The 26,169-nt window shown below is 31.5% G+C and overlaps 1 protein-coding gene across 2 annotated transcripts in view; it reads left to right on the top strand.

Annotated features, from left to right (window-relative positions):
• Positions 1-26,169, top strand: part of LOC134725698 (receptor-type guanylate cyclase Gyc76C-like) — a 108,271-nt gene that overhangs the window by 42,523 nt on the left and 39,579 nt on the right. For both annotated transcript variants that reach the window (XM_063589724.1, XM_063589723.1), the window contains exons 2-3: positions 319-858; positions 25,270-25,573. In XM_063589724.1, the coding sequence (XP_063445794.1) occupies positions 478-858; positions 25,270-25,573 (685 nt within the window). In that variant the 5' untranslated portion in view covers positions 319-477. The remainder of the gene's footprint in view (positions 1-318; positions 859-25,269; positions 25,574-26,169) is intronic.

The raw sequence follows: 26,169 nt of genomic DNA, 5'->3' as shown, positions 1-26,169 counted from the left end.
AAATACTCCATAATGATGCGGTTTTTCCTGCCACATTAACCTTATAATTAATTATTGAAATGAATTTATTAATAACGTATCAATACATTCTTCATTAATACGATTAAATCATCGCTGCTTCTTTAAGTGAACGCTTTTTTTCCGCCATAGAATTAGTCTTAAATAAATTTCTTATGTGCTCAGCTGTCGATATTTCATTTGCTATAACGTCATGTAGTTAAATTACGGTATGAGATTATTGTATTTACACAATGTCTCTATGACCAGTAACTTGGATGCCTGGGGATTGAAACATTGATAGTCATTTTATATTTGCAGGTGATAATTAACTGGAGATTTCATAATTACTGTCCTGAAGGACGGAAAGCCTATAGGAGGAACGTTTTGATTTGATCAACATGTTTACATAGTTGTGGAATATGATCGGAAGTTCTTCACGATGGTACATACCAATGGGTCTAGAAGAGCAATTCAATTATGATTATTTTATATTTTCACGTGTGCTTAATTTTTACTACTTGTGTGTCGTTTGAAGTAATTTCTGGTGAAGAATTGAAAAACATAACTATCGGATATTTGACTGTTGATAAAGTTATTCCCTGGCAGCGAGATACCCAGGGAAGGATTATATCTGGAGCTATATCGTATGCTGTGGATCTTATTAATAATGATACAACAGTGTTACCAGATTATCATATACATTTAGTGTGGGGTGACACCAAAGGGGACACCATCACCGCCACAAAACTATTACTTGATCAATGGCGACAAGAAGCAGTAGCATTTTTTGGTTTAGAGGATAGTTGCAGCGTTGAGGCTAGGGTGTCAGCTGCAGTAAATCTCCCGATGATATCCTATGTAAGTATAGTTTTCTAAATAATACCCCCCTTAAAAAGAATATTCAAAAATTCGAAAATTAAAAATTAAAAAAAAATCACATAAATGGGTCAAACAATGTTCATAGACACATGTAACGTTTCTTTTCACTAATACCGTTTTCAGACTAACTTGTCTGTCTACAATTTAGTTCTCCTTGAGTTGTCAAAAGACAACAGGTGTTTGATCTGATCTGTGGTGGCTTTTCATTCAAGCATTGGACCTTATAACACTATGCATAATGCTATTACACAATTTTGAAACTTTATATAGCCATTTGTGCAAAACCAGGACCCCATGTAATTTCCAACAAAAGATAAATAATTAATTAAAGTTTCGATAAGTGGCAACTGTTTAATTACAGAAACATTTCCAGCCATTATATTTTAAAAACAGTAATACCATGACAAACATAAATCAGGTCGTTAGTTTTATCGTTTGAATTGTTTAACATCGGTCATTTCTGACTCTTATATAGCTGACTATGTGGTATAATGGCTCATATTGCTCATTGTTGAAGGCCTAAAGATGACCTATAGTTGTTAATTTTTATGTCATTTGGTATCTATTGGAGAGTTGTCTCATTATTTGTATTTGATCAGTTTTAATATTCATCGGACTTTTTTTTATTTGAAATCAACTTAAATGTCAATTTTCTTACCTATTGTTTTATTTATTTTTTGAATGATCACATAAACCATTATAAAATAGATAATTTTATTTAGTTATAAAGTTATTTGAAAAGTAAAAAAAAAAGAAGACAATAAAACAAGATAGCTTGATATTTATAATTACTTTCAGAAGAAACATCCAAATATCCCAAGTTAAAATAAGCGGCAAATGCTTATTTAGGCAATCTGATTTTCATTTTGTGTCGGTGTGCCTGTTGATAGTTAAATCGTGGGTATTACATCTATGGTTAAATAAATGAAACGACATAGTTAAATAAATGAAACGACATGAGTTTATACGTTATTATTATATACAAATAATTATAGAAAACAAATACTTCAAATAGATAATGTGTTATAAAACCAGCACGCTTGTAATTGAACATACCACGAAGTCATTTTCACATCATACGCATTGAAATATAGCTGAAAAAAAGTTCACACTTTTTATTCTTTAAACAAATGGATTCGAAGATATAAGATTAGCTAACACGAATATTCATTAGGCAACATACATCGTTTTTAAACCAAAATGAAATTTTACAATCAATAATTATTTGTATTATTTCAGTTAATTAACAAATTTAGAGTTGTTCAGAAATTTTCAGTTCTACAATGTACCATATGTTCACTTCTAAAAGTTCTTGACACTCAGTGTAATAATCCATTTATGGTGTTATTTTTTTATATCGTAAAAAACCAAGTTGAACAACAAACACGTTTCATTTTTAAAGTAGCAGTTTTTTCTAACCATTTGAAAGAAGTAAACCAAGTGAATTTTCCAGATACATGTAGTAATACATTCTAAGAAAGATTTCTCGTCAACTGTGTGGGAATTATATCGCTTGATATATTTTGCTTTGATGTCAGAAATTGGTACCTTGTCGCTGTTACTGTGTAGACATATGAATCGTCATTAAATCATCTCTTATTTATGATTTGATTGCCAAAACATGTATTTCTAACTTATGTTAATAAATGATAACAATTCTATGTAAATATTGGTATAGGAAAGTTGGGTTGGAGTTGGGTTATTCAGTATTTGTTTAAAAACGTTTTGCATGATTTGATCGTAGCATATAACAACTCGGTAATAATTCAAAATTAGTTAAAAGACTGTATCTTAACATAGATATTATCTTAATTTTAAACACAACATTTACCATATGCCACACCTGATTTGACAGGTACCACGTTACCTGTGTGTACCTATGTATCTACAAGCAATACCCATATGCCACGCCTGATTTGACAGGTACCACGTTACCTGTGTAGTACCTGTATCTAGAAGCACTACCTTTATCACCTGTTTCGTCATGTTTAGGATCTCTGTTCGGCCCAAGGATATGAGATAAACAGAGCGTTGTGTGAGTGATTCTATCTACTTTCATCTCTCCATCTACTTGTGTGAGATACATTGTTTGTGATTTATTACTTATGCTAATTGAGGAAAACCATTTCTTTCTTCAGACAATTAAATGAGATAAGGTTTATTTGTATAAGAAGTCATATTAATGTTTTATTCGATAGCAGGTTTATTGCCAATACATTTAGAATGCAACTGCAACGGTTGATAAATTCTGCGTATGTATTTGTCCTATATCATATTGAACGAAAAACACTTCGACAATTCAATTGATCTTAATTTAAAAAGGGGTTAACTGCATAAAATGTTATCTGTATTTAAAAAGGGGTTAACTGCATAAAAGGTTAATAGTTTCGTTGGTAATTTTGACAATTGCGTTTGATGGCAAATCTTCAATTGTCTAAGTTAACTGTAAATTAGAGCTTGGCATATTTTGAAGACTTTATCTTATTAATAACTCTAAATGTCTTTTGGCTTTTTGTGTTATTGCGTTGAACCACAGTTACTAAAAGTTTTATATTTTTCTTGTGCATGAACTGGTGGTCATTTTATGTTTTTTCCGGTTACGGTTTCTGTGACAGTTTTCCAGGTTTCACAAATAGCAATTTGTACTTATAACAAAAAATATTTGGAATTAAAAGACTGTACCCAAACGATTTGGCCTTCTTTTACTTTAAGGGTCCCTATACTTTAGAGGTAGGTTTCATTCATGGTAATGGTTAGATAAGGGAATTTTTTAGGTTAGGGTTAAGTTTTATGGTAAAGGCTTGTGTTATGGTAAGGTATGGGTTAGGATAAGATTAAGGAGAGTTTAGTAAAGCTCTATAAGGGTTAGGACCCCTAAAGTAAAAGAAGGCCAAAGGTTTTATTCATAAAGCAACTGGAGAAATCTTGACCGAATTTAAAATAAGGAAATATTTTCTGGAAAAAAAGGTATGCCATGATATAACATGTTGACTATTCATCTTTGTCGTCAACAAAATGTGTCATAGAACCTTGTTTAAACTATAAAACGTTTCTGAAGTATTGTGCAGAAATAGAATTGGCCATTGAACCTGGTCTGAAGTATAATAGTTTTGTTGAGTATTATGTAGCCTCAGACATTTTCTTATTGATTGCCATTGAGATGTAAAAATGTAATAACTGATTTCCTGAAATTAAATACTGAAACTCCATATATGTTCAAAGTTAGGCACAATGCACAAAAACATTCTTGATGGCGCTTTTGGAAATCGAGTTTCAATTTATCACACAAACCGTCAGTCATCTGTGTTAACTTGAGGTTTATTTCTTTTCGATCAATTACTATGCTTAGTGTAAAGAATGTTTAATCGAACACTGTCTACGAGACCTTTGATTAGTCTTTTGACCTGACATTGAATAATATTTGCATTTCATGTTTTTTATGTGTGCAAACTAATAAAACACATGACAGATATAAATTACAGTAAGTCAAATAACACCGACTTTTAAAAACCGATAACTTTTAGTCACTTCATGCCTAAACGTTAGTTACAGTAATGGAGATTAAAGTCTTGTTGGATGTTTTATTGTTTTATCATTTGAATGTGTTCAGATAAGTAATCAATTACAAATATCATACAAAACAATAGATTAACTTATGGTGTTAAAAATGGATTTTAAGAAAAGGGATGGTTTATTCAAGGGGATCCTTTTTTTTTAGAAAATTAAAGGATAACTTAAAGACTAACAATTGCAAAAACACTTGATAGAAAACAAAAGATAGAAAGAACACTATATAGCTACTAACAAAAGCAGAGGCGATAAAGAAACCGGACAACACCATAGAAAAGGGAAAGCGATGAAAAGACAAACGAGTTCACACAGCAACTGATAGAAAACTATAAAGAGCAGCACGAACATATTGTTATTAAAAAAAATGAAGTTCCCCCACCAACACAATAAAATAAAACACACCGAAATACGGAGCAAACTTAATATCATTTTATAATCAACCTAATAAAAATAGCATAACATAACTAAATAGTTAACCTTATCTTGGATAACATTTCGAAGCTGTTATAATGTTGTCATGCTAATTATTACTATATATAGCAATGTGTGAGTGTCTCGTTCTTGAAGTATTTCTTTGGTTTCTGATTTCTAATATTTATTAATCTGCAAGTTCTAACATTTCTGCTACTTTGAACTCTTTAATGTTTCAAAAAAATTTTTGTCTTATGTTGTCATTTCAAACACGCTTCACTTTGTTAGTTTCTTGTTCCTGAGGCATGATTTCGTTGGTTTCAGATTTCTCATGCTCTTTGCTGTGCTAGTTTAATAGATTTTGTTTCTTTGTTTTCTCTATATTTTAGAATTTCTTTGCCTTCCTGTCTTTCGTTATAGTTTGAAACATGCCGGAATCGTTTTTTCTCTCGGTTTTTCAAATATTTTCTTTTTTCTATTAACTAACACACTAAGGTTTTGTTGGTTAGCCTAAATTTCTTTGTCGGTTTGTATTTCGTTTTGTCTCTGTGTTGTCTTTCATGGTGTCTGTGTGTTGTTTTTCATGCTGTCGGTTTGTTGTTTTCGTTTTGTTGGTTGGTTGTCTATCATGTTGTCTGTGTGTTGTCTTTCGTATTGTCGGTTTGTTATCTTTCGTGTTGTCGGTTTGTTGTCTTACATGTATTCTGTGTGTTGTTTTTCATGGTGTCTGTGTGTTGTTTTTCATGCTGTCTGTGTGTTGTCTTTCGTGTTGTCGGTTTGTTGTCTGTGTGTTGTCTTTCATGCTGTCTGTGTGTTGTCTTTCGTGTTGTCTGTGTGTTGTCTTTCGTGTTGTCGGTATGTGGTCTTTTGTGTTGTCGGTTTGATGTCTTTCATGCTGTCGGTTTGTTGTCTCTCGTGTTGTCTGTGTGTTGTCTTCCATGCTGTCTGTGTGTTGTCTGTGTGTGGTCTTTCGTGTTGCCTGTGTATTGTCTTTCGTGTTGTCTTTCATGCTGTCTGTGTGTTGTCTTTAATGCAGTCTGTGTATTGTCTTTCGTGTTGTCAGTTTGTTGTCCTTCATGTTGTCAGTGTGTTGTCTTTCGTGTTGTCTGTGTGTTGTCTTTCGTGTTGTTGGTTTGTTGTCTTTCGTGCTGTTTGTGTGTTGTCTTTCATGATGTCGGTTTGTTGTCTTTTGTTTTGTCTGTGTGTTGTCTTTTATGATGTCTTTCATGCTGTCGGTTTGTTGTCTTTTGTTTTGTCTGTGTGTTGTCTTTTATGATGTCTTTCATGATGTCTTTCATGCTATTTGTGTGTGTTGTCTTTCATGCTGTCGGTTTGTTTCCTTTCGTGTCGTTTGTGTGTTGCCTTTTATGTTGTCTGTGTGTGTTGTCTTTCATGCTGTCGGTTTGTAATCTTTCGTATTGTCGGATTGTTGTCTTTCGTGTTGTCTGTGGGTTGTCTTTTATGCTGTCTGTGTGTTGTCTTTCATGCTATCTGTGTGTTGTCTGTGGGTTTTTTTTATGTATTCTGTGATTTCTGAAGCACGAGGTGTTGCATTTCATTCATCATTCCAACTGAGGATGCGGGTGCATATATATTTATACATCCTTCACAGTCAAAAGGACACACCACTAGTACTGTAGCCAAGTTTTAAGAGCCAGATGGAAGGGGAAGTCCAGAGGTTATCATTTATTTAAATCCCACTTATTCCTCCATGATATACGATTATCCTGGTATGTCAATAATGACAAGCAGGTATCGAATGTGTATCTTGATTTCAATTATATATAATTCCGCTGCACTGTTAAATTAAACAGCGTATTCCTGATTTCGTATTTCTAATTTCACCTTTCATTGGAAACACTCATGGGATATTATTTCCCAGGAACATTCCGTAACTCTTCACATATTTAATGAAACACATTTTGTAATCTGGTTATTTTCGTCCTACGCTACCCCTCATCAGACTATGATATAATTATCGATATTAAAATATCGGAAGATAAATATTTTATTGTGATGTTACTTGAAAATAATTGCTCTCGTAATAATTTTGGAAAATAATAATTAAGGTATATTTTCACACCTGAGACTGTCTTAAATGTCATCCTTGATTGTACGTGATACTATATTACCGATATAAATCACAAATGAGAAACTCTTTTTCGACAAACGAGTCATTAAATGATTGGTTATGATGAACTAAATAACTTTATTTTCAGATATAGTAATGTCCAAAGAAATCAATACAAAGACCATACCATAACAATTTGCTCATCGTAAAACATGACCCTAGTTTATTTTCTTATAGCAAACTTAGCATAAACAAAACAACTGTTCGAGAATATGCTCTAAGTAAATATAACCTAAAAGTTTATGAATTTGGCGATCTTTTGTAGTCGAAAAAAATACAACTTGTTTTCCTAATTTGTTGTCGTCTGGTTAAAATATTTAGGTTTGTACTGGCACTTTATGCGGTTGGATTTTCGTAAACCAAAAAATCCGTTATGCGTCTTTAGACAAAAAGGTTGTCCAAATAAAGAACACTATAGAAAAGTCAAGCATCGTTCGACAGAATAGTTACTAACGTGAACAAGGAAACGATGAAACAAGTACTCAGCTATTACGAGGTTAACTCAAGCCATTGTTTTATTATATCATTATAGACTAAAAAGTGAGAAATGAGAGAAAAATCAAAAAATTCTTCTGAAGATTTATGGAGTCTCTCATTTATTTAATTGAAATTGCTTGTAAAATCAAGAGAGGCTAAAGAGACCATCCAATGAAAGATCAATTCCAACTAAATGAGTATAACACACTTGCAACCGTTGCTGTTGAACTATATGAACGAACTATTTCTTGTATTGGTTTATTTATTGGTATATTTTAATTCTATTTACGACATACAATAGAAGGTATCATTAGTAACCATTTGTCGATCCACAAATAATGACAATTCTTACATGTTAGTACGTTTTAAAAATCAAACGATTCTTTCTTTAAACATGAAGTTACATGTCTAATATAATGTCAAAACTATTTTGAAATTCAGCTGGTAAATCAAGGATATGTACCTCACAGATTTTATCTAATAAAAGTTATATGGAATAAATGTATCGTGTCTCCTGTATAGCTTTTGTCGACTAATGAATCATTTGATTTTTTAAATTTAATATTCACTTAATAGTTGACGTGTTTGTGTAATAGGTTGCTGCTTACAACAGATGGATACTTACATGTACCACCACTTATCATCATTTTAAATTACGGTTTACTCTAACTTCCGTACACGGAAAAAAAATGACAGGGCATTGCTCTATTTTATTTCCCTATTTTTTCTGTTTTCAAATTTATTGGAATCACCGGATTTGACTATAATAACACAATTTCAATAAGTCTCGATAAAAGATCATTAACATAACAAAAAAACCCGTAACATCCTAACTTAACACTAACACTTTTAAAAATGATTAAGACAGCAAAACACTAGTTCGGTGACACAAGCACTTGTTTCGAAGGTCGACTATCCATATATTTGGATAGTCGACCTTCCCAATGATAAAAACAAGTGCCTCTTTTATATTTACTAACACCTTTAAATCACGTAAGCGGAAATGTTTACAGCAGTAACGTTAATTTCTAAACAAAACTTTCTAGGAATATATAAATACCACGTATATCATTTGTCTGATATTCAAGTGCAGTTCATCGAGTTATGTGAATGGATACTAAATTTCATAAAAAAATACCCTGATACATAGACTTTGCCTTTAACCAAACTTACGTAGCAAGTAAACAGGATCCTATTATGTTTATCTATTGTTATCATTACTGATTGACAGATTATTTACACCACTAATTGATGTTTTAGGGGTAAACAATGATTACATACTTTTCATGCTATATAACAAATATAAAATGTACCAAGGAAGAAATTTCCTCCGATATCTCGAGGTCGAAATGTTTTCATTGACTCATTCATTCACTTTATTAAAATTAGACATATATGCATACTTAAAGATAAAAACTACATTATCTTATGATATCATGATTTCTAAAATGTTAATTAGACTTTTTGATAACATTTTTATAACCAACTTTTAATGGTAAGAAGCCCTATTAAAGACACCAATGTATCGGTTTGTTTATTTCATCAATACCATTTCTGTGTAAACGAGTAGCAATGTAGATTCTGGTTGACGGTTATGAAAATGAACCATAATCTGTTGCAGCAACAGAACTATTACATATCGAAAAATAATCAGTTTCAAAATTCTTTACAAAAACAATTATATTATCAAATCTAAACAAAATTTGGTGAACTTGATCGCTATCTGCTTTCTTAAAACCTAACATGTTTAAAAGCGGTCCCTTTTAACAATGTTTATGGTTTGTTTTTATATTTTATATACATTTAACACATCTATTTATTATGTCATATAATATCATCTGGAATCCAGGAAACGGTCGGTTTATCAAAGTGAAATCAATGCTTAACTTTCTTATGACTATACGAAAAAAGAGGTGGAGGATATCAAGGATATACATTTTACACAAGTTATCTTGGATCAGTTAAAAAGATAACAATTGCTGTTCAATTCGGGATTTCATATACGGCAATAATCATACATAAAGCTATAACATGCACTAAGAGCACACATGATGCCAAAGAAAAGCTACAACTGCAACCTGAGTTAGATCAATTAGAATTGTTTCAGAGGGATCAAATTAAAAAAAAGCTGTTTGAATACGTAGAAAATATCTTACAATATTATCATTTGTATAAAAAGAAGAAAATGCTTGACATCAAGTTGTCATTATCGGTATTTTCTAGTCAAGATGAATATCCAATTATCCAGATTATATTCCATTCAAAAACAAGGATTACACAGAATTAGGGAAGATGATAAAGAAAGCTTTAGTCAAATTAATGTAAAACACCAGCCGCTGCTTTCTAATGTCTTTTTGTCACACAATATAGTCGTCTCGAATAACAGTATTTCAAGTCATCAAACTGTTTCTTCTTATTGCTAAATACTGAGGAGTAAAATCACAAAAATACTGAACTCCAAGGAAAATTCAATCAGAAAGTCCTTTATATCACGGCAAAATCAAAGACAAAACACATCAAACAAATGGACAACAACTGTCATATTCCTGACTTGGTACAGGCGTTTTTCAAATGTAGAAAATGATGGATTGACCCTGTTTTTTTAGCGCTAAAACTCTCACTTGTACGACATCGCCATATTGATAATGATGCGTGAACAAAAAAGAATCAGACACAATAAGTAAAAATGTCACAAATAAAGGTAAAAAGTCTCATTCGATATGTCACATTCGTGAAAGGGAAGGGGATTTTAAAGCAGTGTAACCATATTTACAATGAAAACAGATTTGTTCGTAGTGTTATCATTTTCTTCCTTTGTTTTACCCAGACATGAAATTATATGGGAAGTTCGTAGGTCATCTTACATGTTTATCTCTTGGTCTTTTTAAAAAGAATTTTGATAATCTGTTCATCGGTCTGATCATAGTTCCCCTTACACCCTGACTACGTTTCGTGAAAATTTGATGTATAAAATAGTTTCTTAATTTCTTGCAATCGGTACGCATACGGAATTGCACGCGGTTTTTTTTCTGTCAAAAAAAATCAAAAATTTAAGTGTCAGGAGATCGTCAAAATGCAGGACTTTGCACTTTTTATTAAAAAAAAAACGAACCCCCTGCCGTATAACAACCCGTACGATGCGGGATGAGTCGCTTCACGACACATCATACTTTTCTACCGTACTAATATAAATTTGGATGATACACTCCTGATCTAAACATCATAACAGCTAAAACTGATCTTTTGAAAAGTTAACTGTGGAATCTTCAGGATAAAAAGAAATTAAACAAACGAAAATAAATAAGCGGATACCTATTAGGTTTATGAAAAGGTATACGTATATACATATAAGGAAGTACATGAGCGAAATACCAACATATATCAAAAAGAAACATGACGGAACTACATTTGTCTAGAAGTGGAACCATTACTTGTAACTCTTATATTATAATTGATTGTCTTGATAAAAAAGCAAATGGGGTACAATTGTTTTTGAGACAACAACTTTCCATTCGAGTTTAAATAAGCTAAACATTTCATTTCTAACTATTTTTTGTTTTGACTCGTCAAACGTTTAGGCTACTATATGTATATTACAGGTGTTTCACCATCGTATAATTTTACCAGTTCAAAACAATTCTAAATTGTAAATGTGTTTTTTTTCTTTCTCTCTTTTAAAGAGAGGAAGATTGACCACTGATTGGTAATTGTTGGTGTCTCCACCACTATTATTATAATGAATGGTATGAAATATTAAGAAGTTAATTATAATCGACACGGTTGGTTGGTTTCTACGACCTGATGATTCCATATCATACTAAATACTGGACATTGACGACTAAGATCTGAGAAGATAACTGAGGTTTACTATAACCTTTAGCATTATCTACAAACTGTGTCAACTGCCATTATTGATAAACTTCATTTGACTGGAGCTTATCTATGGAAATGATCGAATCCTCATAAATATTGTAAATAAATCAACCGAAATGATTGATAAATATGTCACGAATTATACAGAATCCTTGAGACAACATTATTGGTTTGCCCACAGTACCGTTCTACTGTTATGCACTGACTTTTCTAGGGTTTAAAACGTCTTTCCTATTGTGATTTGAATAGCTGCATTGACCTAAAAAAAATCTCAATTATAATAAGACAATGAATATTAAAATTTCTTCTGTGTCTCTGATTATTTGTAGTTACTTGGGGGAAATGCCGAGCTTTAAGATTATGGTAAAGTATTTGAATATAAGAGACAAAGCCAACCCTCTTTTCGAAATTCATGAAATTCATAAAATTCATGAAATGTTCATGATGCTTGGTCCGTTTTTGTGTGTGTGTTACATTTTCGTGTTGTGTCGTTGTTCTCCTCTTATATTTAATGCGTTTCCCTCGGTTTTTGTTTGTTACCCCGATTTTGTTTTTTGTCCATGTAGTTTCGAACACCGGTATACTACTGTTGCCTTTATTCAATTTATGTTCAACTTATAAGATGATAGATGTAGAACTCAAATTGAAAAAAAGTTTCTGAATTGTAACACAAAAATACTGAAACTATAAATTCAATAATAGCTATTTTTTGTTAAGACTGTGTAGGATGTTGAAAATCAGAATATTTCCCCACTACAATTTTACAACAAATAGTTCAGAAGTAGTTATATACAAACATGTTGCGGCGAGGTTGTGTTAGATTAAAACTTATGAACAGTACATGTAGGATAAAGAGATTGAGGTGACCATCTATAATTCATCAGGTCTACTAGTGTCGTCAATGTTGTAATTGTATTGTCAAGTATGCAATCTGGTTGACTAGTTGTGGCTGAAAGTACAAACATATAGTCCAGTTACATTCAACAGACGTGTTGTTTGCAATGTAATATGCCATATGCATATACTGTAGTTGAATACACTGATTAGCCATCAGGTTTAACGTTCTAAATAATAATAAATTGCTTATGTCATATCATACATTAGTTAATGATTGACATGCAAGTATATTTAAATGAACTATTGATTCATAATGTATTTAAAATAACGATATTTGTTGATACATCATCTTTTAACAAGAAAATTCACTTGAATTAAAGTAGTTTAAAAACTTGATTCAACAAATATTTATTTAGATTGACATTTTCTCTCTTTTTACTAGAAAATGAAGAAACTGTTGTCATAACGCTGTATTATATTCATTATTTTGATTTGATTTTATCTTGATTAAGACTGGTATATCCATTAAAACCTTTTTAAAGTAGATTTAGTTTTTTCTTTACTCCGAATTTCAATATGGTTTAATTTTGCCTTTTTAGAATATTAGATTGGTTTCTTGTAACACGAATAATTTTTTAAAAGATCAGTAGATATGGTATAATTGAGACGTTTTTAAAATTGTTACACTTTTTGAATGAACTACATGAATATCCTCATTGATATTACATTTCATCTTTAAATGTTTTCTTCATTCTAAAGTGTGATTATGTTTAATTAGTTGAAACACGACAAATGCTACCAACCTAATGTAGAATAAAGGTATACAAAGGAAATCGGTTTTTTTACCAGTAAGGCAAACATAAGGCTAAACAAAATAAAAAAAAACTTAAATTCATAATTATACCTGTGGCATGTATATTTAGGGTCAGTTTGAAGCTCTCTTTAGAATTGTTAGAATAATCTGTATTTATAAATTTTCCAGAAAATCTCTACCCTTGACAGTTATGTTCACCTTATGACTGTTCTACAGTAGAAATGTCGAATCATGTTCGTGGAAAGAATTTAAGCAAAACGGTTCTAGAGTAGATCTTCTGGAATCAGTCATACAGTAGACCTGTTAGAATCAGTCTTATGATAGCAAATTATGAACCAGATATACGATATAATATAAATAATTTTAACTCTTCAAGATAGAACTGTCAGAATATGTTCTAGATTATATAGCAATATTGGAATCAAGATTTAAAGTAGAATTGTCCTTAACCCTTCAGGCTATAATCTGTTCTATATTAGAACTTTACAAACCCGATCTAATTGTAGATCTATGAGAGTCATTCTAAGGGTAACACTATTAGAATCAGGTCTGGGATATGAATATCAGAATCAGGTCTGGGATATGAATATCAGAATCAGGTTTCGGTTGTATGGTCCTTAGTTCTTCAGAGTAGAGCTGTTTGAATCTGTTTTGGATTAAACTGCCAGAATATCTTCCAGTACAAAACTCTTAGAATCTAATCTGAAATAGAACTTTATAAAACTGTTCTATTATAGAACTTTCCAAAAAATGTTATAATGAGGAAAAGTTCTAAATTTTCGGGAAAAAATCTAGTGTAGATTTTAGCATCAGTTATATTTGAGATAAAACATAACCTGGTTGATTTTACATCACTTATAAGCATCTCATCGTCATCACTTATTAGAAGTTAACTTTAAGATAATACACAGTCTATGGAAGAAGCGTATCGATAAAAACTTTTCTTATATCAATGAGCGATATTGTCTAATATCAATTGTAAATATGCAGACATTCCATGCGGAAAATGTTGTTTTCGGCAACGAAAAATTAAGAAAATACTAACTTTATAACTTATTGTTCAAATATAAACAATAATTGAGTCTAAATATACATTCAGAAGTTAGTTAGAAGCTAAAGTTTATGTCCGTGTAAAATTTGAAGTGCTGTGTTTTTCTTATATACATAAATAAACAATGCGATGCTTTTAAAATATCAATGCGATACTTTTAAAATATCATAGCGGTGTTTTTGTTATATCAATATTAGTACCGATTAGTATAAATATTAGACTGTTGTACCCATATTTTGACAATTTTACCTATTATGCCTGTTTTGTTTACGCATAGTTGTAAATATGACAGAATTTGACGGAACTGTCATACACATGAGAGGTTAAGCGCTATAAAATAGGTTCAATCCACCATTTTCAAAACTTAAAAATGCCAGTACTGAGTCAGAAATATGACAGTTGTTATCTATTTGTTTGGTGTGTTTTATCATTTGATTTTACCATTTAATAAGGGACTTTCTGTTTAGAATTTTCCTCGGATTGGTGTTCAGTATTTTTTTGATTTTACTTCTTAGTAGTATTGTATGTAAATTAGCAGTTTTAAGAGCATTGCTTAAATTCAAATTGTTTTTGGTAACGTCTTACAAATTTCTCAATAAGTTTTGGAAACAAACTAATTGAATAAGGGTTTAATAAACAATGCCGTAATCAAATAGCTAAGTATCAAAATGATTGTTCACATATATAACATTTAGGAAATTTCATAATGAACGCACCGAAATAATATATATCCGATATGCTCGCAACGCACGTATGGAAGACTGTCATTGGATAACAATGAAACTAACGTGTGACAAAGATGAATCATACTGTCCTCGTTCAGATGGATTCGACAAAATCTGACCTGTACTTTTGAATCTCCTTTTTTTTCTTACAAAATAGACCGTAGGTTTTCCTGTTTGATTGGTATAACACTAGTAATGTTTTGTTCCTATATAGCGTGGTGTTTGCTGTGGGCCAAGTCTCCGTGATAAAGGACCTACTTTGATCTATAATGGTTTACTCTAAGCAAATGCTTATAGTCTAGTCAAAATAGATGAAAAATGTGGGTAACCTAAAAAAAATTGCAACAGAATTATTTTTGGTATTTTTCAATTCTAGAAGGCTTTCTCTGTAAAATACTAAAAGTCTACCAAAATATCTGAGTGGGAAAATTGATTTTTTTGGTGAAAAATAGCAAACTGATTTGACAAAAATAGCGAAAAACTGGGAAAAGCTTATTAAGCATTCATTATTGATGATAATCATTTCAAATAAAAAGTTTTACAACAGGTTATTCAGTTTTTATAAAATGAAATTATAAAAAAATAGGTTTTTTTTGTGTATGCATGAAATTTTAGGTGAAAACATCCGAGTTTTTTTGGAATTTGAGATTTACAATGCGTGAATTGATTACAAACACGACAGCACAAATATAAAAATTGGATGAAGTTTTCCACGAGACATTTCCCAACCATAGTCTGCAAGGTCTGTAGGATCTATGTCAACTTCTTATTACATCCATTTTTGGCACCGATTATACACTCCGACTCAAAGACTATGAAATTGCCCTGAATCAGATGCTTCTTATCCTGCTTTGATGGAATCTGCTTTATTGAAGCCTTATTCATGAAAACTTGATCTTGTTGGTTAAGTTTTTTTTAATGAAGTCCTTTGCCTATTTCAAAAAGCCTAGATGATGAGTTACAACCTGTTATAGAATGCAAAAAGAGCAACAAATTACAAACACCCTCCCAAAGAAATACTTAGACTGTTCTGTGTTCCATATTTTCATTTTTGTAGATTTAAAAATAATTTGTTTGCACTGTTGATTAACGATGAATAAGTAAAGTAACACTAATTGATCTGTATCTTCACCATTTACGATGACTACTAAAGACAAAGCACAATCCAAAGATCTGCATCATGAGTCATATTATTCTTACATTTTATGTTATTATCCTGTATATAAAAAAGAAGATGTGGTATGATTGTTAATGAGACAACTATCCACAAAAAGACCAAAATGACACAAACATTAACAGATATAGGTCACCATACGGCCTTCAACAATGAGCAAAGCCCATACCGCATAGTCAGCTGTAAAAGGCCCTATAAGACAATGTAAAACAACTCAAACGATAAAAAACTAACGGCCTTATTTATATAAAAAAAATGAACGAAAAACAAATATCTAACACATCAACAAACGACAACAACTGAATTACAGGCTCCTGACTTCGGACGGGCACATACATCAATTATGTTGCGGGGTTAAACATATTAGTTAGTCGGTTAAACAATGTGATTGAAAACAATAGACTGAACAGATTATTAACACTTTCAACTATCAATAGGGTCAAGAAACATTTTTGAAATGATAAGTTCATGTAAGCGTTAATTTTGTTACAGTTACTAAATCTTAGTGATATTGATCCTAAAACATCAAACCGGTCATGATCAAAGTTTGTGACTTATGTTTGCAGTTTTCTTGACATGCATTTTGACGTTTCATCGTATTCATTTTATATTAGAAAACTATAGCAGTTGTATTAGAAAAGTATCGCATTCATAAAGTTTTGATATTAAAAAATCATCGCTATGATATAAGACAAATATCGCATTGATATTTTAAAATATAGCAGTACCGTTGAATTATAGGTGATTTTGGCGTAGCAAACAATTGAATTCATCTCAATTGCATTCCACTGAATTTGCTACATGATATTTATTGAATGTGTACTTTTACAAATGATTAATCGTTCATTTATGTGTCATTTATTCAATAATTCAATTTTCTCGTTTAAATACACCTCGCTTGTTATTACAGAAATAACTCATGACAATTATACACCAGACGTATGTCGTGTTAAATGTTACCCTGTTTTAAGAAAAGAGACATTATGTTATACCGAGAAATCTGACTTTCTTCGTACAAATACTAAAATTCGTCTGAAATTTCCCACAATGCAACTCGTTCATATAAGACAATACCGCTCATTGATATAAGAAAAGTTTTTATCGTATCGCACCTTCCATAGACTGATACAAATGTATTATTATTTCACATAATATTTTCTCGACATTGGAGAAAACAGTTATTCTTCAAAAACATATGGTAAGCGTATGTTCTAAGTTCTTTTAAACGAACGTTTGTGAATATAAAGATACTAAAAGACATACTGAGGTAGCATATACCAGAATACAGGAATACATCTAATAGACACATCAAAGTATATAAAGAAACAAGAACATATATTAATACGTATACACAAAACAATTTTACTGCAAATAACACATGAAAGGCTGATGCCATGGTTTTCGTTCAAACAACTAACGGTGCATATTAGATTGAAGCCCCTAAAAAAACTACATTGGTATTAAATACAAGACTCCACAAATGAGACAAAGTTAAGTATACTGAGAAACCAGAACACATGCACACCTGAAACTCGTCATAGTTATATTGTCACTTTTATAAGACATCTTTTCTCTCCTCAAAGAAGACAAAGTTAAGTATACTGAGAAACAAGAACACTTGCACAGCTGAAACTCGTAATAGTTATATTGTCGCTTTTATACGCAATCTTTTCTCTGATTTGATCTCTACAGCAAAGAAACATTTTCTTTCACGTTTCGCTCACTCGGATATTAAGAGCTCATAAAAATAATTAGATATTACAAACAAATTAGTGCATGTCAATACATTATCATTTGCACACTTATTAGTTATATTAACCGCAGGTGTAAAGCCTCATAACAGGTGAAAAAGGCAAATTCTGCACAAAAATAACTTATTTAAGTACAGCATCTAACTATGTCTTGTTTTTCTTTCAAAACATATGAATATGATTAGCTTGTTAAGCTACTTAACTAAACGAATACATTACAAAAACGTGTAAAATCCTAGTAGATTGTGATGGTCAATTTATATCATCAAATTATCATTTGGGTTGATTTGTAAAGCGTGTATACAATTATCCTGGAATAATTGAAGGAGTTTTAGTGTGTTAAAAATATTAATTTACTCTAGTTAAATTCTTTGTTTTTAAGTTAAGAAGTTATTAAGAAACAAAGGTTCTTACTCTTTCAGGTACAGTATTCTGTGGATTATTCAAGTATTCCGGTATTCATATCACCTTGGTGGTTTTAGTCAAGAGTTGGTTTTAACGGTAGAAACTTTCCGTGTTGCCATCGTTACTAACCACAAAGATTTATTAGGGAATAATGTCACATGAACTTATCGCACTGAACTGTTAAAGGCAATCTTTGAAGATACGAAGCATAATAGTTGATATAGGCAATTGTTTATTGGTCGGTAGAAGCGAACAGTCACTGTGTCTGTCCTTCTCACCTTCTTTCTGTTCATTGGTTGTATTATGTTAAGGCCAAGGCATTGCCTAATTTCTGAAGTTTGCTTTTAAACAAAACTATGCATGCAGCATTTCCCTGTGAACATTAACATCGATAATTATGATACTATATTGATGTCAGTTGAATGTACTGAAGTTAAGAATATTAGAATGACAACTAAAGATACGGGTTAGAGGAATATCAAATTTGAATGCAAGTCAAAATGAATATCAAATTTTGGACTTTATGTAACTTAATCAAGCAATCCTCATTATTATGATTTTTTTTTACATAAAGTTGAAGAAACATCTTGAAAACATATAATTTGTCTACGTCTTAAAAGAGTGTTTGTGAAGAATATATAGAAGGCAAAACAAAACAATCAAATGACATTAACATATGAAGGATATTACTGAGAAAATCAGCTGACTCCAATTAATCATCTCAATCAAAACACAAAGTTCAATAGAAACGAACACTTTCGCTCTGCTAAATTCTCTACATGGAATTTCGAGCATTAGCGTTATATGAATGAATAATTGTGCTTTTATCACCAGAATAAGTATATACATACTCTAAATTAATTATTTACAAACTGCCTCGCGTTTGAACTGTGTGAAAATTGATTGGTGTTCCCAAATGATTTTTGTTAAACAAACATGACAGAAATTGTAATCAAAACAATCAAAACAATGTCATTTTACAAGTTATCTTCCTTAGTCTCAGGTTGACAAATTTACATTTCTATTCTCAATTCATACATAGTTTATTTCTATTTCCTGATTCATATTTCCTCCGACAACGGATGATTTTTAAGAAAATGTTTTAGAAAGAGATTACATCTAGTATTTGATATTAGAATTCAAACTTCACAAATTAATGTTCGGATAAAAAATGCATATACATAAGGGTTTTTGTTTACGTTAATTTTATTTCTAATCACTAATTAGTAAGCCATATTTGCTTTTCTCACTTAAAGCCCATTGAGTATTACTGCATGGGTGCTAAACATTTTTGTTCGTCCATCCGTTATTGTGTACCCATATTTTGACTTTTTTATATATTATGTCTGTTTAGTTCACGCATCATTGTAAATATAACGGAACGTTATGAGATTGTTATCAAAGTGTGGGGTTAAGCGCTTTAAAACAAGGTTTAATCCACCATATCTACATTTGAAAATGCATGTACCAAGTCAGGAAAATGAGAGTTCTTGTCCATTTGTTTTTGATGTGTTTTGTCATTTGATTTTGCAATGCGATTATGAACTTTCCTATTGTATTTCCTCTGAGTTCAGTATTTTTGTGATTTTACTTTTTAGTCACTGCACGTTTGAACGCATAACACGTGGCTTGCTAAAGAGCTTTGATCAATGTCATCACTCATCCAAACTCCCGGACTTGTCGGGAACGAGGTAGAATTCTATGGCAATATACTTTTAATGGTTTACACTAGCATTTCTTTGGGCCCTTATTAGCTTGCTGTTCGGTGTGAGCCTAGGCTCCATGTTGAAGACCTTACCTTGGCCTATATAAGTGTTTACTTTTATAATTTGTGACTTGGATAGATAGTTGTATCATTGTCACTCATACCACATCGTCCTATATCTATTTTAAGTTACACAAATTTTATCAAGAGTTGTGAAGAACATAAGGTCATGCATGAAAAAAATGTGTTGAATTATGTTTCAGAGAGTTATATATTCTGATTGCATTATTATCATACAACATTTCGTGGTTTCTCATAAATTAATCTCGACGTATGTTTTGTTATTTGATCTACGATTGCAATAAAAAATGCACACGTGTAGTATATTTTATAGCTCTTCAGTGTTCTGGTATGATTTTTCATTGAGACATAAGTTAAATCATGTAGGGGATAAGGAGAGATACAACTAAATTCTTTCATTACTGAAATGTAATTGTTATCAATCACTTTTAGAATTAGGTGACCGTTATTTAGAAGCGATGACGAAAGACAAATCTGTTCAAAGACCATATTGTGTAATAAGACTTGTTCTTCTCAGAAACATCTGTCCAAACAATTGAAGGACCCTCTCTGTGATTGATATGACCAATCCTAAGTAATCGATTAATTATTACAATTTATTATTGTCCAATAACTCAAAATTATCAAGGTTATTAACCGACAGGACTCTGTATCTGTGTCAAAACACAAACGAATGCTTGCTGGCTTTATTAACTTATTATACACAGAGAAGATCACGTTAAGATCCTTTGCATATCTATAAAGTTAAAAGAAAACTGATTATTCAACACAATAGGCATTTGCAAAAGTTAATGGACTTTTTCTTTCTAAACGAAAAACCTAAAGGCTTAAATATCATAACAAACTAATGATTAATTGTTCACCCCAAGAATTATGAAAGCCGTTAATATATACCAATCATTACTTATAATCATTAAAAAAAAAAAACATTTTTATTAAAACTTTGTTTTCGATTTTGACAGAAACGTCTTAGAGCAAAGCTTTTTGAAATGATCGAATGTGATTATGACAATCTGTTTTAAGATACATAATACATTTTTTTCTCAATTCAAAGGCAATCGTTGATGGAAAGCTAAAGATTACAAGCTTACAGATACACTTTCATTTGTCGCTCTTCGTAAAAATGCATGCAATATTTGCCACAGGACGTAAAATAACAAACAATCGATCAATCTGTTTATCGTTTATTAGATAACCCGTTTTCGTGCTTTTATCAACAAGTAAACCATACTGAGGAAATATTTCAGGATAGTAAATACTTTAAAATATATGAATTTGTTGAAGGATTTATATTAAAACAGTAAAACGATATTGACTTCTTAAAATCAAATGAAAATCTGTCTGAGACACTTCTAACAATTGTTTAAAAAATTTGTTTGAAAATGTCTAGCTTTTATATAAGTCAGTATCATCATATCTATCCAAATTTCCCAATGTTTCTGTTTTGTAAAAAAGAGGCACCAGCTGGGGGACATTCAAACTCATAAGTCTAATATAAACTGAAAACACAATTAATAAAAAAAAAACGAAAAAGACACATAAATACACAAAAGTACTCAAAACACAACATAGCAAACTAAAGATTAAGAAACAAGAATCCTTTGGAAAAAAATGGGGCGATCTCTAGTGCTTCTGATAATCAGATCCGACTCCACATGTGATACCCGCCGTACTGCTCATATTAGTGACAAATCCGCGGTAATAAATTCGGTAGGTCACAATCGAAAAAAAGGGGCGGGATATGCTATCAATTTCTCTAACTTCATAAATGGTCATGTTTCCACATTTGGGCGAAAGGATGAGAAGTGGTGTTTTTTAGTTTTAAGTTATAGCAATGAATTATTCTCTGCTTTATTCGTCCTTATATACATGTTATATATGCTTTGTACGTTATTCCCAAATACTTGTCCGTTGCATGATTTGTTGAAGAATATTTAATTGGTTTTTCGTTCGTTTTTCCACTTTTAATAGTGATGACAGACACATTTGATTTCGAATCATGTGATTTAATATTGAATGTTGAAGTTAAATTAGAAAAAAAATCAAATATTTGTACTAAGACTTGTCAATTTAAATTTCTTTTGTCTTCAATTTTGTGAAATCTTGAAAGATTTAAATAAAGCAAGTCTGGATACCGTGTCTAGGGAACAAATCAAATTGTTTAATTTAAGAAAACTGACTTGTAGAAAAGTCATGGGAATTCATCTACTGAATAACGGAACCATCTTTGGTATCGATTGTAATATAAATGACATACTAACATGATGTAATATACATGTAATAAACAAAACAGCTAAAGTCATAGATATATTAAGTTTATGTGGTTTAATCTTTTAGGATAGCCTTAAATATTTTAAAACCTCCGACGTATTTCTAGCCCATCTCTTCGTCCGTTTACAAAAATCTTCTCTTCTGAAACTACTGGGCCTTTAACCAAACTTTGCCACAATCTTCATTTGGGTACTTAGTGTCTAATTTTAAAAATGGGTCCGATGACCCTCGCTTCCAACCAACATGGCTGACATGGTTCATATTATAACATAGAGGTTAAATGCAATTGTTGTCATCTATATCTGAATCTAAAGCATTTAGAGGAAATCTGACAAGGGATAAACATGTTCATAAGGTTAAGATATAATTTAGATAGTGATATGGGGTCTTCCGAAACTATTATAAGTCTAGTAGGATGAACGCAGCTTTTAATTTAATGACCGGATCAAATTGAAACAAACTTGCAAGCCTCAAGCATTAAAAGAGTATCTAATACTATCAGTTACATAGTGTGCTAGTGACCTAATACGGTATAGATGAGGTCAGTAAATTCCATATGGGCTGAGAGCGAAGCTCGAATCACACTTTTTAATTTACTGACCCCATATACTGAGCTACACAGGCTCTCAAGACCCTCTAGTTTGTCATTATTCTTCGTATTGTCAAAAAATGACTAAATAAATCCTGTGTTCAATAGCTTTGTCCCAATTAACGAATGGTTTACAACTTTCAGTGTAGGGCTTGTGACATTATGTTTGTCGTTTTACATTCTCCAAATATCCCATGGTTTTGTCGCATATAATATGTGTCACTGGAATTTAAGCGAACCACACTGAATCAATAAACAAATCTATTCTTTCGTATAGCGATGAACAAACATGGATTTCCACAAATATTTAGATATCATATCTTAAAGAGATTGATCTTCTCATATAAGTATTGCTAATTACTTCGAAAATTCATTTAAGCATCATAGGTTAAACATGTTATAATATATTGTATTGCTATTGCTTTTTTTTTTAACCCATTATGGCAAAGAAATTATTTGTCTTATCCATATGTTTCTATATTTCTGTGGAATTTGAAAGTATATGAATGAAATTACATCTTCTGACATCAGAGTCGGACTTCTCTTGAACTGATTTTTAATGTGCGTATTGTTATGCGTTTGCTTTTCTACATTAGCTAGATGTACTGTACATGTATATGGGGATGGTTGATATCTCATAAACATGTTTAACCCCGTTTTTGCGCCTGTCCCAAGTCAGGAGCCTCTGGCCTTTGTTAGTATTGTATTATTTAAATTTTAGTTTCGTGTGTACAATTTGAAGTTTATTATGGGGTTCATTATCACTGAACTAGTATATATTTGTTTAGGGGTCAGTTGAAGGACGCCTCCGGGTGCGGGAATTTCTCGCTACATTGAACTTCTGCTGTTGTTTTTTCTATGGTCGGGCTGTTGTCTCTTTGACACATTCCCCATTTCCATTCTCAATTTTATTTATGGTATTCCTAAGACTATTGTTGAGTGTTTTTAAATTTTATTAATGTAAAAATCAACATATTTTTATTATTCATTTAAATAGAACCATTTTTTTTTATTTTTCATGCATAAATGTTGCAACAATGTTCTTCGATACAATGACTCAAAATATGTGTACTGGAAACAAATATTGCCCATGAAAACAAATCGTGTACCGTTTACTGTCCGTACGCTTGTGCACGCTGCATTTATATTTCCTGAATCGTAGTCCATGAAATGTACGCCGCATGTAACATTCTTTCGGGAAATTCCGCGGTTGTTGATAAAATATTTTGTCGACTTTTTACAGTTGCAAGTTTACAAAATATTAGATAATTTAAAACCTTATATTCGTGTGTATTTATGATTCTAACGACAACGAGGTCGCTTGGTTTGGCCCCACACGTGACCCTTTATCCGAGGGAGAACACGTACTTTGTGTATGCATTCTTTTCTGTATACTTGAAACCTGGATGAGTCTCTTTTGACGTTTTCATTTACTATGTGATGCAAGTGCGCATGACTGGGAATTATCAGAATATTGTTTTTGCCGAAATATTAGTTTTAAAAACTATAAACTTCCGCATTATATAGATTCTGGTAGTAATGAAATTAGGAATTATTCCCAAACAAATGATGAGATATCATTATCTGCATGTATTCATACTCATTTTAAAAGACGGTGAAATTAGAATAATGTTTAATCAAATTTTTCTTCGATGTTTGTCAAAGTAGATCGTGACTGATGCGATGAAAGACCTTATGGGACTATTTCTTTGCATTTGATTTCATGGACTGTGTGGTTAGATGTTCTGTTCGATTACATACATCATTCAATATTATATAGTTTCCATCCTATTTATGCATGTGTATGCTTCCGCCTAGACACAAAGCTGACTTTCATTTTGTACTATTACTACAATAAGATACAGCTGATCGTTGAATTGTTATTATTGTAAGAAAATGCCAAGCTAATTAAGATTGGCCTTAGATAGAAATATCAAATTGAAAGTAAAGTAAAATAAATAATCTGTAATTTGCTATAATTTTCTTAATAAAAGTATTAAAAGGGAAAGGAAATATGCATCTGGTTTGCATAAGGAAATGCTGTAAGACAGAGTTTTCATTCATCGTTGTAAAAGAGTCATGGCCTAAGGAAATGCTGTAAGACAGAGTTTTCATTCATCGTTGTAAAAGAGTCATGGCCACTTCTTGAGACTTGTTTTGTAATCTATAACACATTGGTTTAGGGAAATATGACATTTATAACACAACATGCAGTGGATACCTCGGCTACATAAAATACTTGAAAATTATCATGTAAAGTATTGCAAAATGTACTATTATACCTAATAACGCACCTTTCTGTAATTGTTTCTTGATACTTCTGAAAATAAAAGAAACAGTAACAGCGATAACTCACCGAAATAAACATTAATATGACGTCTATAGTAATAAAGTGTATATGTGTCTTAGATTGTTTAACACGTTATAAATGCATTCTTTGTAGTAAATGTAGAAGCTAATAACACAGTAAAGTGTAAATACATAATTTGCAATGGCGTTAATTATTTTTTTATTTTCTCTTTCAGAAATGTGCCGACCTTGAAGTTTCCGATAAATTGAAGTATCCCACATTCGTTCGGACTTTTCCACCAACAACACAAGTTACTAATTCTATTATTTCACTATTACTACACTATAACTGGAAAAGGTTTACCCTTATATTAGGATTATCACATAAACCTCAAACTATTGCCAAGAAACTGTTGGAGCAGGCTAAAGTTTATAACATCACTATCAATGGTCAGCAGTCTTATAAAGATCCTCACCTTCCCCTGACCTCAGGCAACCCATTTCCTGGAATTGTAGAGAAGACCTTTATTGATACAAGAGGTATGATATCTAAATTTAGTGACGACAATCTGTTGCTTACCTATAATCATTGTATTAGTCTTGTAATCTTTCCACGGTCTTTAACGGACACTTAAACGACAACACCAACACCACATGTCTGGCTGAAGACGATACCATTAGTTGTCATGATGTCCCTCCCCTCAATAAAATGATATCAAAAGTACTTGTTTGCTATTTTGAAATATACGATAAGTAAGAAATGTTGGAACTATTTTGAAGACTTTTGGCTATTGTGCATGCTGATAGAAATACTAAAATCCTACTGTGTTGAGGGATAGAATAGTAAATATATGTAATCTTTTAAATAGCTGTATATTTCTCAAATAAATTTCTCAAAATTAAATAGAAAAATAAATAATAACTTGAGGGTTCTAGGTCAAATATTTCGTTTGTAATGTAAATATACACGCCGCGTCACATTAGCAAATACGTCACATGACTAACAGCCAAAGATCACAAAACACAATCGTCATCTATTGATAAAAATAATGTGGCCTTGCAATATTTCCAGCACTTCGTCTAAATGCCTACTACCTATTGATGTCCACGAAGAACTTAAACCTAATACGGGAATG

Source organism: Mytilus trossulus, chromosome 7, assembly GCF_036588685.1.
Source record: "Mytilus trossulus isolate FHL-02 chromosome 7, PNRI_Mtr1.1.1.hap1, whole genome shotgun sequence".
Classification (NCBI taxonomy): domain Eukaryota; kingdom Metazoa; phylum Mollusca; class Bivalvia; order Mytilida; family Mytilidae; genus Mytilus; species Mytilus trossulus.
The sequence above is the reverse complement of the archived record's forward strand: the minus strand, read 5'-3'. Positions and strand labels throughout refer to the sequence as shown.